Raw genomic sequence first — 14374 nt, 5'->3', positions numbered from 1 at the left:
AGATTGGTTGGTGCAGCCATGCGTACATGACTGTATGTGTGGATGAGTAGGATTGCGGATGTAGATGTTTGGAAGATGCACACATACAGTATGTGCATTACATTTACTGTTATTACTTCTTTGGCCCTTGGGTTATTATGTAGAATAGTTTTGGAGATGGGGGAGAGAATGGTTTTGGTTTTATTTACAGAACTATGTAAAGTTCTACAATATTTATCAAGTGAACTGTTGTGCATGTACGTGTAAATATTATAAATAGTCTGGCCTGGTCTGGCCTTTTTAATGTGAATACCTGAAATATTAAGAGGTAGCAGGGAGTATGTTTGGTTTCCAGGTTCAAACATTCTTCCTTGTTGCAGTGTCCTGGAGCAACAAACAAGCCAAAATAAATAAATAAAAAATCATCTCAAGGACTCGTGCTGGTAACCTTGACCTATCTATAAAGTGTGTTCTCCCTGAAGAGCTAAGGGCTAAGGAAGGGAGATTGCACATGAGACTCAATCAACAGTTTTTAGGAATTTTAAAGGTGGCTTATTTTGTTTTAATGTAAAATGCAGTTTAGTAAAAGCTCAATGGTGTGTATGAACTTTCTCAAAAAGCAGGTGAACCGAAGCTTGTGGCTTTCAGGTGTTAATTCGAAATGAATATCCAGTGGGTTCAGTAAAAAGCTTTGTAGATCTGATTTTGCAGAGAGTGTAAGTGAGCACTCTGACCTGAAGTGCTCCTACCTTTCTGCTCTCATGTATCACTGCACTGTCATCTTCATTCATCTTTGTTATTGATTCATCTGTGGAATTGCTTTTGCCATGATGCAATCCAGGGAGGAGGCCTGTAGCACAGAGAGGGTATCCACCTCTGACCTTGCACATAAATCATCCCCCTTAATAAAATTGACCTCCTCTATTATTTTTTCTCTCTCGCCATTTCCTGCAGAGTCAAAGCTAAAAAGGGGGTAAACCTGCTCCAAACCAACTCGAAGAGCCCCCAGTGGAAGGTTGAATGGGAGGTACAGTCTGGCGCCAAGCATTCCATCACCACCATCGATGTGAACAAGAACAAAGCAGTCAAGCAGGGGTAAGTCAACAGCCCTGGGCCTAAACACACTGGGTCTGTCTAACCAACTACTGCCGCTGCAGCTGTTGATTTCTGCTCCTGCTCCAGCTACACAGAGACGGTGGTACTTGTCTTCCTTAACTATGGACAAAAGATCTATTTTCCTTTGACTAATCAGTCATAGTTACCTGATGAAAGGCAGCTTCTAAAAGCATATGCTCAGACAGAAGATAAAACACACCATTGTCCCAGTGACTAAAGCACCCTCTGCCTTATAGGCCAAAGTTAAATGAATGAAGATATTATCTGCTTAGTCTCACTACATCTGCCGTCAATTTAGTTTACGTGGAGAGATGAGGTAGATGATTGTGACTGCTGGCATTAAAATACCTTTGAGATTAGATCTTGTCTGAGAGCAGTAATTACACCTCAGGCTTCTCAAAAGAGTAAAAACACCACCCAGTCGTGGTCCTGTGGTGTCTGACGGGATAGTAATGGACTCTGTGTGGCCAGATTCTATGGTAAATGCAACTTGGTAAATAAAGTAGAGCTGCAAAGAGATTTGCAAGCTTAATGCAGTCTAAACTGCATACAGCTTAATGCATTCGTTAGCATGCGTTTAGGAACAGCCTAATTGATTTGACCGGTAAATGGAGGTGAACCGTGTACGGGATGCTCCGATAACTTTTCTTCCACGCACTTAAAGGTCCGATTTACCGAAAACAATTCAAACTACAGTATGAAATGAGGCCCTGCAAAGAGGATTTGCTGGTTTGTTTTAGTGCCTGCGCGGTGTGTTCCTCTGTCTCAGTACAACAGAGGTAATAAGTAATTAAGCTGAAATTTGATACTCCAGTCAATGAAATGCTATAATTAAAAAGCTCAACAGGATCTTGTTCATAAGCGATGATAAAATGGAACGTCAGGTGGATTGGTGCGTACAGGCCAGCAGTAATGGAGGGATTGCACTAGATCAGGCTGGTAGGGAGAAGGGAACTGAGCTGAAATTAAGAGGTTTCAATTAGATTAATGTTTTAACACCAGAGCCCCAAACATTACAAAACTGCTGGGGGGGTCATTCTGACCCCGCCCTGCAAGAACAGAAGCAAAGCCAGAGAAGAAATCATTTCTTAAAGAAATTAAGTTGTTAGAAATATGTGAGATTAAGTTTTAGGGCTTTTATTATTTTTACAAATGATTTCGTTACAGTTCAGAAAGGTAAAACTTATTTTAGCATCCACTAATAACGGGTACAGCAAACAATATAATAACTAACACATCTGAATAATTCAATTATTGCAGATGAAGAACATTATGAAAAAGCTAAAAATGAATTTTACATAAGGTGTGGCAGGCCTATTAGTTACGCTAATATAAAGGAAGTATTAAAAACAGAGAGCTTGCAGTGAGCCAGACTGAACCAGTCGGTGGCTGCATTTTAAACCACAGGAGGCTACAACAAAATAACAAGCACGTTTTAATAGATCTATCATTGTGAAAGTAGAACAGTGAGAGTTTATGATGTCATCCACCTCCTCTAACACCAGACCTCATTCAGCGTCCATGTTGTTCCTCCCCAATCTGCAGCCCTCTGCCTCATCAGCTCTGCTCCTCAGGCCTGGGTGCCCTGCTCCAGATTTCACCTTTTACTCGTTCAGATTAGCTCCCCCCCCAAAGGTCCCCCCCCAACTTCTCTCCAAACCCAGCAACCCACCCAGCCCTCCGTGCATCCATCATTGACTCTGATCCAGACCAAATATATAACAAAATAAGAGGAAAATAATACAACTGAAATTTGTTACAGGCAAGTGAACAAAGATCCGAATCATATGCAATAACAGATAATTAGAAGAGCAACATCAAAAGCAGTCACATTGGCGAATTTTTCAGTCCTTTGAAATGGACTCAAAATCCCCCCATCATGAGTCATCATGAGCTCTGGGTGGTAATTGAAATGTATCTGTTGGATAGCCGGGCTCAGCCTTAGAAATAAGATGTGGATGATGTTCACAGTGAAGACAGTGTACCAAAAGGCACTAGCTGAGGCGGTTTGGACATGTGATTAGGATCCCGCATAGGTGCCTTTTCCAGGAGGTTTCAGGCACGCCCAGCAGAGCTGGGAGGAGATTCCAGGGTAGACCCAGAATACACTGAAGGGACTATATCATCCTCCCTGGGAGTGTCTCAGGATTCCCCAGGAGAGGCTCTAGGAAAATGTTGCTGAGGAGAAGATCTAGAATATCCTTCTTAGCCCGATGAAAGGAAAATGAAAGGAAGGAAGGTCATCATTTCTTTGGTGTTATGGTTCTAATGGAATGCATTGGCAGTAGAGATTCTGGGTTTTTACAGAGTAATCTTTAAAAACTGTCCAGGAGAAATGCTTTAAAATAAACCTAAAAATCTATTTGCCTCATTATTGTTTTATTGGTAAAAAAATAAAAGCAAAAAATCTGAGCAAATGCACAAATATGTTTAATTGCTATTAACGTTGGGTGCACACACCCTGTAAACAGGTGCTTCCACAATAACACAGTGAACATCCATTATGGGGCTTTACAAGAGTGCAGTTCTCCCAGCCTGCGAGCTTGATCCACTGAGGGAAAGCAACTAAAAATTAGCAACTATAAATCACGTTATGTGATGTGTTCAATTTATTAAGACCTGAAGGACTGGGAGCTTGGCTAGAGACGTTAGCAACTGCTGGTCTATATATTGGCATCCCTGCGGAGTCCTGATGGTTGGGAGGAGGAAAAGAGCAGCAAGGAAGAAAACAGAATAACCTCACCTGAGAAAGAGGTCCACCATTTCTCTCTTGTTTATTCCTTAGTGCCTCCTTAGTGACAGCCGTCCTTGCTATATTTAGTGACTAGTAGTCTTTGCTACCCTGTCACCATGTGGGAAATGTCCAGTTGGGGGTCAAGCATGGACAGAAAAAAAGTGTGTCACACTGCATTTTCTCAAAAACCAAGTCAATTGAGTGGCCACCTAGAGCAAAACCAGCAAACAATGAGCCTCTAAAGTCAAGCAGTGGAGTCGGGGATTCATGCCTCATTCCCATAAAATCGATTGAACATGAGCTTGAAATCCGTTTTATATAAAAGGCGCCCACGCCATGCTGAAAACTGTTGTGAAATTCATTCACATTGCTTATATTTGGGGTTGTGATTTTTTTACGATGGTATTTCCAGACAGTTCGAACACTAAATTGAACTCGAAATTACTGATATGCTTTATTAATTATGTACTTTGTGACACTGGCAAATTATTTGTATTCCCAAAGTCTTTACATGTCTTTAAAAATGATCGAAGAGTTAAAAAAAAATAAGAGTAAACAAAAATAACTCTCAAGTCAATCAAAGCCAGTATCTATCTATCTATCTATCTATCTCTCTCTCTATCTCTCTCTCTCTCTCTCTATATATATATATATATATATATATATATATATATATATATATATATATATATATATATATATATATATATATATATATATATATACACACACACACACATCTCTCTATCTCTACATATGTATGTATATATATATATACATACACTGAACAAAAATATAAACGCAACACTTTTGTTTTTGCTCCCATTCCCCATGGGATGGACGTAGAGACCTAAAATTCATTCCAGATACACAATATAACCATCCCTCCCAAACAGTGGTCACAAATCAGTCCAAATGTGTGGTAGTGGGCACATCTGCTATATTGAGATAATCCATCCCACCTCACAGGTGTGCCACATCAGGATGCTGATCTGACATCATGAGTAGTGCACAGGTGTACCTCAGACTGCCCACAACAAAAGGCCACCCTGGAATGTGCAGTTTTGTCTCACAGCAAAATGCCACAGATGCCACAAGCAATGAGGGAGCGTGCAATTGGCATGCTGACAGCAGGAATGTCAACCAGATCTGTCGCCCGTGCATTGAATGTTCATTTCTCAACCATAAGCCGTCTCCACAGGCGTTTCAGAGAATATGGCAGCACATCCAACCGGCCTCACAACCGCAGACCTCGTGTAACCACACCAGCCCAGGACCTCCACATCCAGCAGGTTCACCTCCAAGATCGTCTGAGACCAGCCACCCAGACAGCTGCTGGAACAATTGGTTTGCACAACCAAACAATTTCTGCACAAACTGTCAGAAACCGTCTCAGGGACGCTCAACTGCATGCCCGTCGTCCTCATCGGGGTCTTGACCTGACTCCAGCTCGTCGCCGTAACAGACTTGTGTGGGCAAATGCTCACATTCGATGGCGTCTGGCACGTTGGAGAGGTGTGCGCTTCACGGATGAATCATGGTTCACATTGTTCAGGGCAGATGGCAGCTGAGAATGTCCCAGTTCTTGCATGGCCAGCATACTCACCGGACATGTCACCCATTGAGCATGTTCGGGATGTGCTTGACCGGCGTATACGACAGCGTGTACCAGTTCCCACGAATATCCAACAACCTCGCACAGCCATTGAAGTGGAGTGGACCAACATTCCACAGGCCACAATTGACAATCTGATAGACTCCATGCGACGATGTGTTGCACTGCATGAGGCAAATGGTGGTCACACCAGATACTGACCGGTTCTGGGTCCCCAGATCCCCAATAGCGCAAAAAACTGCACATTCCAGGGTGGCCTTTTGTTGTGGGCAGTCTGAGGTACACCTGTGCACTACTCATGATGTCAGATCAGCATCCTGATGTGGCACACCTGTGAGGTGGGATGGATTATCTCAATATAGCAGATGTGCCCACTACCACACATTTGGACTGATTTGTGACCACTGTTTGGGAGGGATGGTTATATTGTGTATCTGGAATGAATTTTAGGTCTCTACGTCCATCCCATGGGGAATGGGAGCAAAAACAAAAGTGTTGCGTTTATATTTTTGTTCAGTGTATATAAACACCCAGCACGCCCCTGCGGGCGGTTTATCCTTCAAGCTCGGGTCCTCTACCAGAGGCCTGGGAGCTTGAGGGTCCTGCGCAGTATCTTAGCTGTTCCCAGGACTGCGCTCTTCTGGACAGAGATCTCCGATGTTATTCCCGGGATCTGCTGGAGCCACTCGCCTAGCTTGGGAGTCACCGCACCGAGTGCTCCGATTACCACGGGGACCACCGTTACCTTCACCCTCCACATCCTCTTGAGCTCTTCTCTGAGCCCTTGGTATTTCTCCAGCTTCTCGTGTTCCTTCTTCCTGATATTGCTGACATATATGTATATATATGTATATATATACATATTTGTATATATATGTATATATATACATATATGTATATGTCCATGCTTGTCACTTCTTCACCCTGACCTGTCTTATTTGGCTCAGCAGAACTAAAATATAAATCCTGCTGCTTTTACACACGCACTCACATAAGCTCAGCGATTCTCTGCGCGATCAACCTCTCACATGTTTAAGCTGCGGGAGATTTCACTTGTCATGTTTGCATAGTAAGCTAACGATTAATAAGACGATGTCAGAGGAATTGGTGCACAAATTATCATCACTCACAGATCAGTACTGTCATTGCAAAGTGAAAGCAAAAAAACAAGCGCAAATTCAAACGCGATTTCAATATGTCACATATTGACAGTGGCTCACCGATGCCAATGACATAATTACCCAGCTACATTTCTGAAAGAATGCAAAAGTATTGACATATATTTTTCCTACAATAGCCCGACGGGCAGGGCAGAGAGATTTTTGTAGCCCGACTGGAAAGATCGCTAGCTCCGGGACGTCGGGCTAGCGATTTTGCAAGCCCTGTATCTGATTGAGGAATCACTCATCTTTGGAAAAGAGAGTTTATTACAGAGAAATGTCTCTTTCCAAAATAAAAGCTATACTATCCGCTTCTTCTGGGCTATATTCTCAGCAGCATAAGGAGAATCACGTGCTAACAGCTGTCTAAATGACTCGGCTAAAGTTAGTAGCATGCTTGTTGTTTTTGTCTTTGCACTAGGATGATGTCGGCGTAAATGTGCAGTCATATTCGTTGTGTTCCCACTAGTGCTTTCAGGTTAATCTCGTTGAAATGACCTTAACGCCACAACACGGCAAATCTCCGTTAACGAGCTACCGCCGATCGCCCCGTGCATGGGGCTAGACGGCCAACACGTTAACGAGCTAACTGCGCTAACACACTAGTTCACACCAATGTAATTGAGCATTGCATGGCACATCCAACATACTGTTTTACTTTAGTCCATGACTCGCTTACCTTCAGGGTCATACGTCACATGAAAACCAAAATAATTCCAAACGCCAGATCTGAATGAGGGTGGGGGAGGTCCATCTTGCAAGGAGAGCTTAACTTCTGTCTCGCTAGCTTGCCCTGCGCTCTTCCTCCTGACTATGCTGTCTGTGTTGAGCGCTCAGTGGATCTGCGCTCGACAGTGCAGCCTAGGCGGAGTAGTCGAACACAGATTCACTGAGCGCTCAACACAGACAGCATCGTCAGAAGGAAAGTTGATAAAATAAATTACAAATGTTGTATTGTTCGATACATATGCGTACCGAACCGAAAGCACTGTATCGAACGGTTCAATATCGATACGAATATCGTTGCACCCTATATATGTATATATATACATATATATACATATATGTATATATATGTGTGTATATATGTATGTATATGTATATGTATATATCAAACTGTTGGCTTGTTTGCCATTTTCACAAATGTGGCAAAGCCGCTTTGGCTTTTTTTTCTTTTATGTTACTACTGGGCAGCATGACTCATACAGAAATTCAGGAAATTTGAATACACAAGTCGTTCTATCTTGAGACAGAAATAGCATTTTGACAGTGATTGCTCTTAATCTAGGAGGACAAAGATTTGAGATTCAGCCCTGATAATCAGCCTGTCTGTCTGCTGGAGTTGGCATGTTTCCCCTGGGTCAGAGTTAGCTTTCTCTTTATGCTCTTGTTTCCTCCAGCAGTCCAAAGACATGCGTGTTAGGCCACAGTGACAGAGGCTTAGATGGACCAGTCAATGACCCACAGGTAATCGCCAGTCACTAGGGAAAAGTATGTATTCTGCAACCAGCTGGGGAATAGCTATTGGAGGTTACTGATAGTCATTAGCGTGAATTTGATTCAAATAAGCAGAAGATGCTGCACCAAAACTCTCCTTGGCTGGTTGCTGCAGTTGCCAATAGGTGGCATGGAACACACTCTCTGAAGAAGTAAGTAAATGTGACTGGTCTCTATGTCTGTCTAACCGGAGCCTAATCTAGTGATTGCAAGTGGTTGTCAACTCCTGTGCCCATCATAGTGCCATAGGTTGGACCACTTGTAACCTGTGAAAGCAGAGATTCACCATACCTCCCTACAACAAGTGATCAAGAAAGTGAATGAGATCTAATAACCATTATTACAGTGGTCTAAATTATGTCTTAATTTGCAGCTGTGCTGAACTTGGGTCAACTAACCCAAACTAGTAAAAGATGTCTATTAGTGAGACAGAAAACAGCATTTTCTCATTTAATTTAGTATTGACTACTCTAAAGTAAATGGATGTATTACATGTTTAGTTGCAAAAATACAACTAAATTGGCATTACTTCTTTCATTCTGACAAAAACAAACTGACAAATGTTGCCATACAACCTGGTTACATGTATTTTAATGGCGTCTTTTGGGAATGACTTATCACGCCCACATTTCTTTAAGCAATCTTTTTTTATTCTATTCTGTTATGACTAAAGGAAGTCTGCTCCTTCCTCTTTTTACTTCTTTGAGCTAAATCATGAAAGTAGGTGAAAATTTCTTACATTTTAAGCAAGACTCTATGTGCAGAAGCCTAAGACTCAAAGACTTTACAGTAATGAGCCCAAAAATACATGAATACTCAAGACAGTTCTTTCCCTAATCACCCAATTAAATGTGGTAATAGGGAGAAATCTATTCTGTTTTCTAAGTTCAATAATTGTTCTCGTTCATATGTTTTGTTTTTTTGGTTACCACTAAGCAAGTCACCAGTCTCAGTCAGACACATGCACAAACACGCACTCTGCTAAAAACACAAGCATACACACAGCAGCATCATTTTGCATCTCATTGGCGAACACATCTGAGCATCAATTCGGTTTGAACATCTGGTTTTGTTTACTCAAAATTACCTGAATCTGAGGAAATGGGGTGACAATGTTTTCCCTTCAGGGCGCGTTGTTGATCTCTTCATCACTCTCCGCTCTTTATTATTCTTTAGCTGTCCTCATCAGCTCGCACTTCAGCCGGCGCTGGAATTAGTCAACATATTTCTTTGTCTGTAACCCTCCATCTGGAACGGTCCCGTTCTAACAGCAGCTCGTTGATAACGCCACATGAACCGATGCATTATTGATCGCGGTCAATGGGTTTCAAATGAATAATGTTCTTGAAAACACTGTGGCAATGCCTCTGTCATTTAATAAGATGTTTCTTAGTTCAGTTTAATAATTCAGGGTTAAACAAGAGAAGCAGGGAAAAGACTCTGAGAACATTTTTAAATGCCAATATTGACTCTTAACAAAGGCTTCAGGAGGACAGGCGAGTACAGTGTTTTGCAAAGCTGCTTCGTCGTCACTGATGTTTGCCCCTTTTTGACTCTGCAAAGGAGAGAAAATGTGTTTCTTAGCACAAAAGGCGTCCTCTGTTGGCCTGTGTACACAAACTGTTTCCACACTCAAGTAAGACTCTTTCAATGAACACAATGCACGGTTTACTTTGTTGGCATGTTTTATGATCCAGAAAAGTGCTTTTTCCTGAGATGTGGGGAAAAGCAGCAGCTGAAAAGCAACTCAACTCAGTTTTAGGAGTTTTTAAGGCCCCAAACTTTAGCTGTTTGTTGGTGTACGTGAGCATTAGGGCTTTTTAAAAAGTCCTTTAATAGAAATAAAGAAACTGGATTACACAAGCGTGTCATAGCTTGTCGAAGGCACGTTTTTCCACCCGAAACCTGTCATTCTAGTCAAACAGCACATGTTGAAGTGTTGTTTTAAATTTTAATTAAACTTTGACTTTCTTTTAAATGTTCAAAAAGTCATACTAAAGGGCTGTAGGGCCATTGACTTAAGCATGAACCATTTTCAACTCTTTGTTCATCGTTTTTGTTCTCCTGCTTTTGTAACCCTGCCTTGCAGCGCTTTGATCCAATGAACACTCCCTGTTAATCAGTTCAAACAGACCTTTGATCAAAGAACGAAAATCCCCCGAGCTCTGAAAAAGCCCCGAGCTGCAGCTTTTAAAATATATACTTTGTGCTATACACACAGAACATCATTAAGTTAATGGAGACAAGGCCAGACTTTCTTGAGCCATGGTTTCTCCATTCATATAGCCCTTTGGTGTGAAATCACACATTTAAGATTTCACCGCCCACTAATATTTAAAAATGCCTTTGTGTTGAGTTTTGTGACTCCATCATTAGCTCAAGTGAGTCATCGTGAATAATTGCATGATAGCGTTAAGAAGGGGAGGTGTCCATGGATCCAAAAAGTCCATCCGGGCTTCCTTTTCAAATGGTTTACATCTTCAAGGAGTCGCTGTGTGGACGCTCCGACACTATCTAGTTTGACTTTTTCATCAGTCTGCTTTTTGTACAGCTGCATTGTTGGACTGTAAGTCCACTTCCCGAAAACCAGTCACATGGTTGTGGTACTTAATATCCCGGACGAGGCTACAAATCACAAAATGTATGTCTTAAATAATTTGGTAGCACTTTATAATAATTTTACACCATTAAGCATCATTAAGTCATTAGTAAGTGCTTAAGTCATCATTTATACAGCATTACTCCTCCTTAGTATTCTATTAATAATACAGATATTATTATGACCATGTTTTTGTGATTACTGTTAAGATGATATCGCGGCAGCGATAGCTGTACATGGTGTAACATTAACAGATGGATAAACATACCTGTATTTATAAATGACACTAAGGAGGAGGAGTGATATATAAATGATGAATTAAGCACTTATAACATATAACATAATACCACATTAATATTTTTTTATGCCTTTAGCTTTTGTTTTGTATAGATGCTGGTTTAAAAACTAGAAAAACAACTAGCTTAATTATTAGTGTAACTATTATTACTATTAGTTTCTCATTTTTCCTTTTATGTATGTATTTATTTGTCTGTTTTTAATGGGCACACTGTACATTAGTAACAGACCTGTAACTCATCAGTATTTCCTGGCTGGATAATAAAAGCAAAATAAAAAAATGGATTTATCACATACAACATTACACATATTTAAAAAAACAACAACAACATACCAACGATGGCAACAGGAGGACAAAATCATCTCGGTGCCCACAGAACTGATAACTGATTAATACAACCATATCTATAAAGGGCATTTAAATGTTGTATGTATTGTCTATAATATCAGAAATAAGGCAGTATGTTTAGCAAAAAACGGAGTAATCTCCGCGCCTGTAAAATAAAAAAAATGACGATGGTTATTTATTGAAAACCTTTTAAAGTTCTTTTTTATAAAAACTGTAACAGGTTTAAACCATTTAGACCATGTTGTAATATAATAATGAATATGGGAGATGTGTGGACATGTCGTTTTGTTTCTATATAAAGTCAGCCAGAATAAATGTAATAATAAAACGTTTTAAAATTTAAGACTCAAATTAAAGTTTAACTATGATTCGCAGGTATTTGTGATCGTCTACAGCTGGAGTTTGTCTCCTAAAATGTAAATGCTAGGTTCCTCCACAGAATGGCCTCATTTGGTGAAAAACACACACACTGATTTGGATCCCAATTAAAATTGTTAAAAAGTGTTATCTAATGAGGTACACTACACATACACAGTGAGTTGGACGAGTCTGGTTTGATTTAGTTCAGCAGGAGAATTAATTAGGGCTAATATAATTAGGTGTATGTTGTTGTGGTGGACGGGTTACAGCAATGGGAAATCAGGGCATCAATGCAGGACAGTGACAGCACTGACATTTCAAAGTGAACCATCGGAAAATTGTAAACGGGAGAAAAAGTCACATGAGTGGGTCTGCCGTGCAGGATTTCCTCCAGAAAAGTAGCTAACGCACACGGGGACATTCATCGGATGAAGACGATTGTTGTAAAAAATGTGTACCAAAACACACTAGAGCTGATACCTGTTCATTGATTTTCTTCCACTTATCTAATTCAGGGTCATTCAGGTGCCACCGGGTGAGAAGCAGGGTAAACACCTGGACAGGTCCACAGTCTATCACAGGGCCAACACATAGAGACAGACAACATTCACACTTACATTCACACCTATGGGCAATTTCAAATCAGCAGTTAACCTAACGTGCATGTGCTTGGACTGTGGGAAGAAGCCATGCAGGCACAGGGAGAACCTGCAAACTCCACACAGAAACACCCCAGGTGGCCCGTGGATTTGAACCAGACCTTGGCTGTGATTTGACTGAGCTGACTGTGCATTTCTTTGCTTTTAAGATTATTTTTCTGTCTGTAATACAGCCAAGCAGAAAATGAAGTGGCATTAACTGGTAAGACAAAAATCTAAAGTGAAACATTAATTTCATACTCTGGAGTTGTTCTGTGGAGTCACGATGCAGATAACAACAATGTAAGGAGGCAGAGAGGCCATGTTAAGCCATGTGGTAACAGATAGCAGTGCCATAATTCCTCAGATCTGCTCTTTGGATTCAGATCTAAAAACTAATGTCATAATGTCAAGTGAATCTACAGCTCCTTTGAGTCAAAAAATCCGAGCTTTTCTTCTGCAGCTCTCAGCTACAGTTTCATATTTTGCAGTTCACTCTCATAAAAAAGAAGTATGCCCTCTAACCTAAACCACTGTATTGTGAACACCATTTTCCTTCCCTCCAGCATGGTGGCAGGCAACATAGTATTGAGCGGCTGTACCTGCACTCACTCTAGTGGGCCGTATTGATGACAGTTTGAGTGTGTCACAGACAGACGGAGGTGTTTGTTTTCACTGAGTGATGTCGAGACAAATAGGCTGCGATCTCATCTCGGTGTTCCTGAGAGGAACCTTTTGTGGGCGGACGGTTGTACATGGAGTTTGATCCAGCTTTCATTAAAAGCCTCTCAGCTTGAATGCTGGGATGGCTTTCTGCTTTTTGTGAAGGACAGATAGCTACTGTTTCAGTTTTCGCTAAAGGTGAGGCTTGGGTGGGATGATTCTCGCAGCAGCTGGAAAGAGAATTAATTTGCCTCTTCACCACCAGCGAGATTGTTTAATGTTAGGCTTGTTGAACCTGAGGATTACAAGCCCAACATGTAGAATTTTCATAATAAGAAGGCCGCTGTGGGTCTTGAATCGTTGGCGTGGTTGTGATAGTAAAAAGATAAGCAAAAGTTTCTGGTAGATGGAGGCACAAAGGGTGATGGTGCTCAGATAGTTTGTGTGCATGGCCATGAGAACAATCAGGTTACCTACCAATAGCGATCGATCGGTTAGAAGCAAATCTGCAGCCCATTTAATGACGTCTATTCCAAAGTGAGAGGCAGAACAGAATTTGCAATCTCCTTGCACAGACTCAACACTGAGACCTTTGGATAGAAGGAGAAAGCTGGCGAGATTAGGGAGCAGTGATTGGTTATTGACAAGACCCTTCTCTCTGTTTCATTTAAAGTCAATCCCTGAATAAGTCGTTGTATATGATAACTTAATAAAGTGAGTAGGAAAACCATTAGAAAACTATTATTTCTCAATAATGCCCCCTTTGACACTCTTATATAAGTAAAGGATATAGGAACATTTAAAAACATCTAATATCAGGTTTTTTCTTTAACTGTGCACTGTAATTACAGTACATGCCAATTATTTTGTTCCCTGCCTTTAAGATAGTTCCTTATTTTTCAAAATGTAACCATATCATTAGTTAAAATGAGAAAATTTCAGCACGCTGTCTGCTGATGGCTGGAATATGTGTTAAGTTCCAGTGCGAGACCTCGAGAAATACTGCTGTCGTGTCTGAAATGTTACCGTTAGAAAGCGCTTTCATTTTCCAAGAAACCAAAGAAATTTGTGACTGAGTGCGTGTTTCTTAAATCTAAACTTAAAGTTAGTAAGAAAAACAAAACAATTAGCATAAAAACACAAATTCACACAACAGCAACAACATGCAACATCCTCCCTTTCTCTCTGCAAGGCGGCCAAAGTAGTGCTGGTTGAGAAAGGGAGAAAATTAAAAGGAGATGCAGTTAAATACTGAAAAATAAGTGCCAGTCAGAAACTGGGTGGATCCAGAACACCAGCTGAAACACTGTGTGAGCTGAAGATCAGTTTGAACCGGTCGCAGCAGGTGGCCCCGCCCCCTACCTGAG

General features: G+C 41.0%; 1 protein-coding gene across 2 annotated transcripts in view; it reads left to right on the top strand.

The window, feature by feature from the left end:
* Positions 1-14374, top strand: part of tmem132e (transmembrane protein 132E) — a 442995-nt gene that overhangs the window by 368422 nt on the left and 60199 nt on the right. For both annotated transcript variants that reach the window (XM_085289808.1, XM_085289807.1), the window contains exon 3: positions 934-1074. In XM_085289808.1, the coding sequence (XP_085145934.1) occupies positions 934-1074 (141 nt within the window). The remainder of the gene's footprint in view (positions 1-933; positions 1075-14374) is intronic.

This window comes from Mchenga conophoros, linkage group LG10 (assembly GCF_057382185.1).
Source record: "Mchenga conophoros isolate Kocher_MC1m ecotype Shallow Benthic linkage group LG10, M_conophoros_male_GT1.1, whole genome shotgun sequence".
Classification (NCBI taxonomy): domain Eukaryota; kingdom Metazoa; phylum Chordata; class Actinopteri; order Cichliformes; family Cichlidae; genus Mchenga; species Mchenga conophoros.
This window is presented reverse-complemented; position numbering and strand designations above follow the sequence as displayed.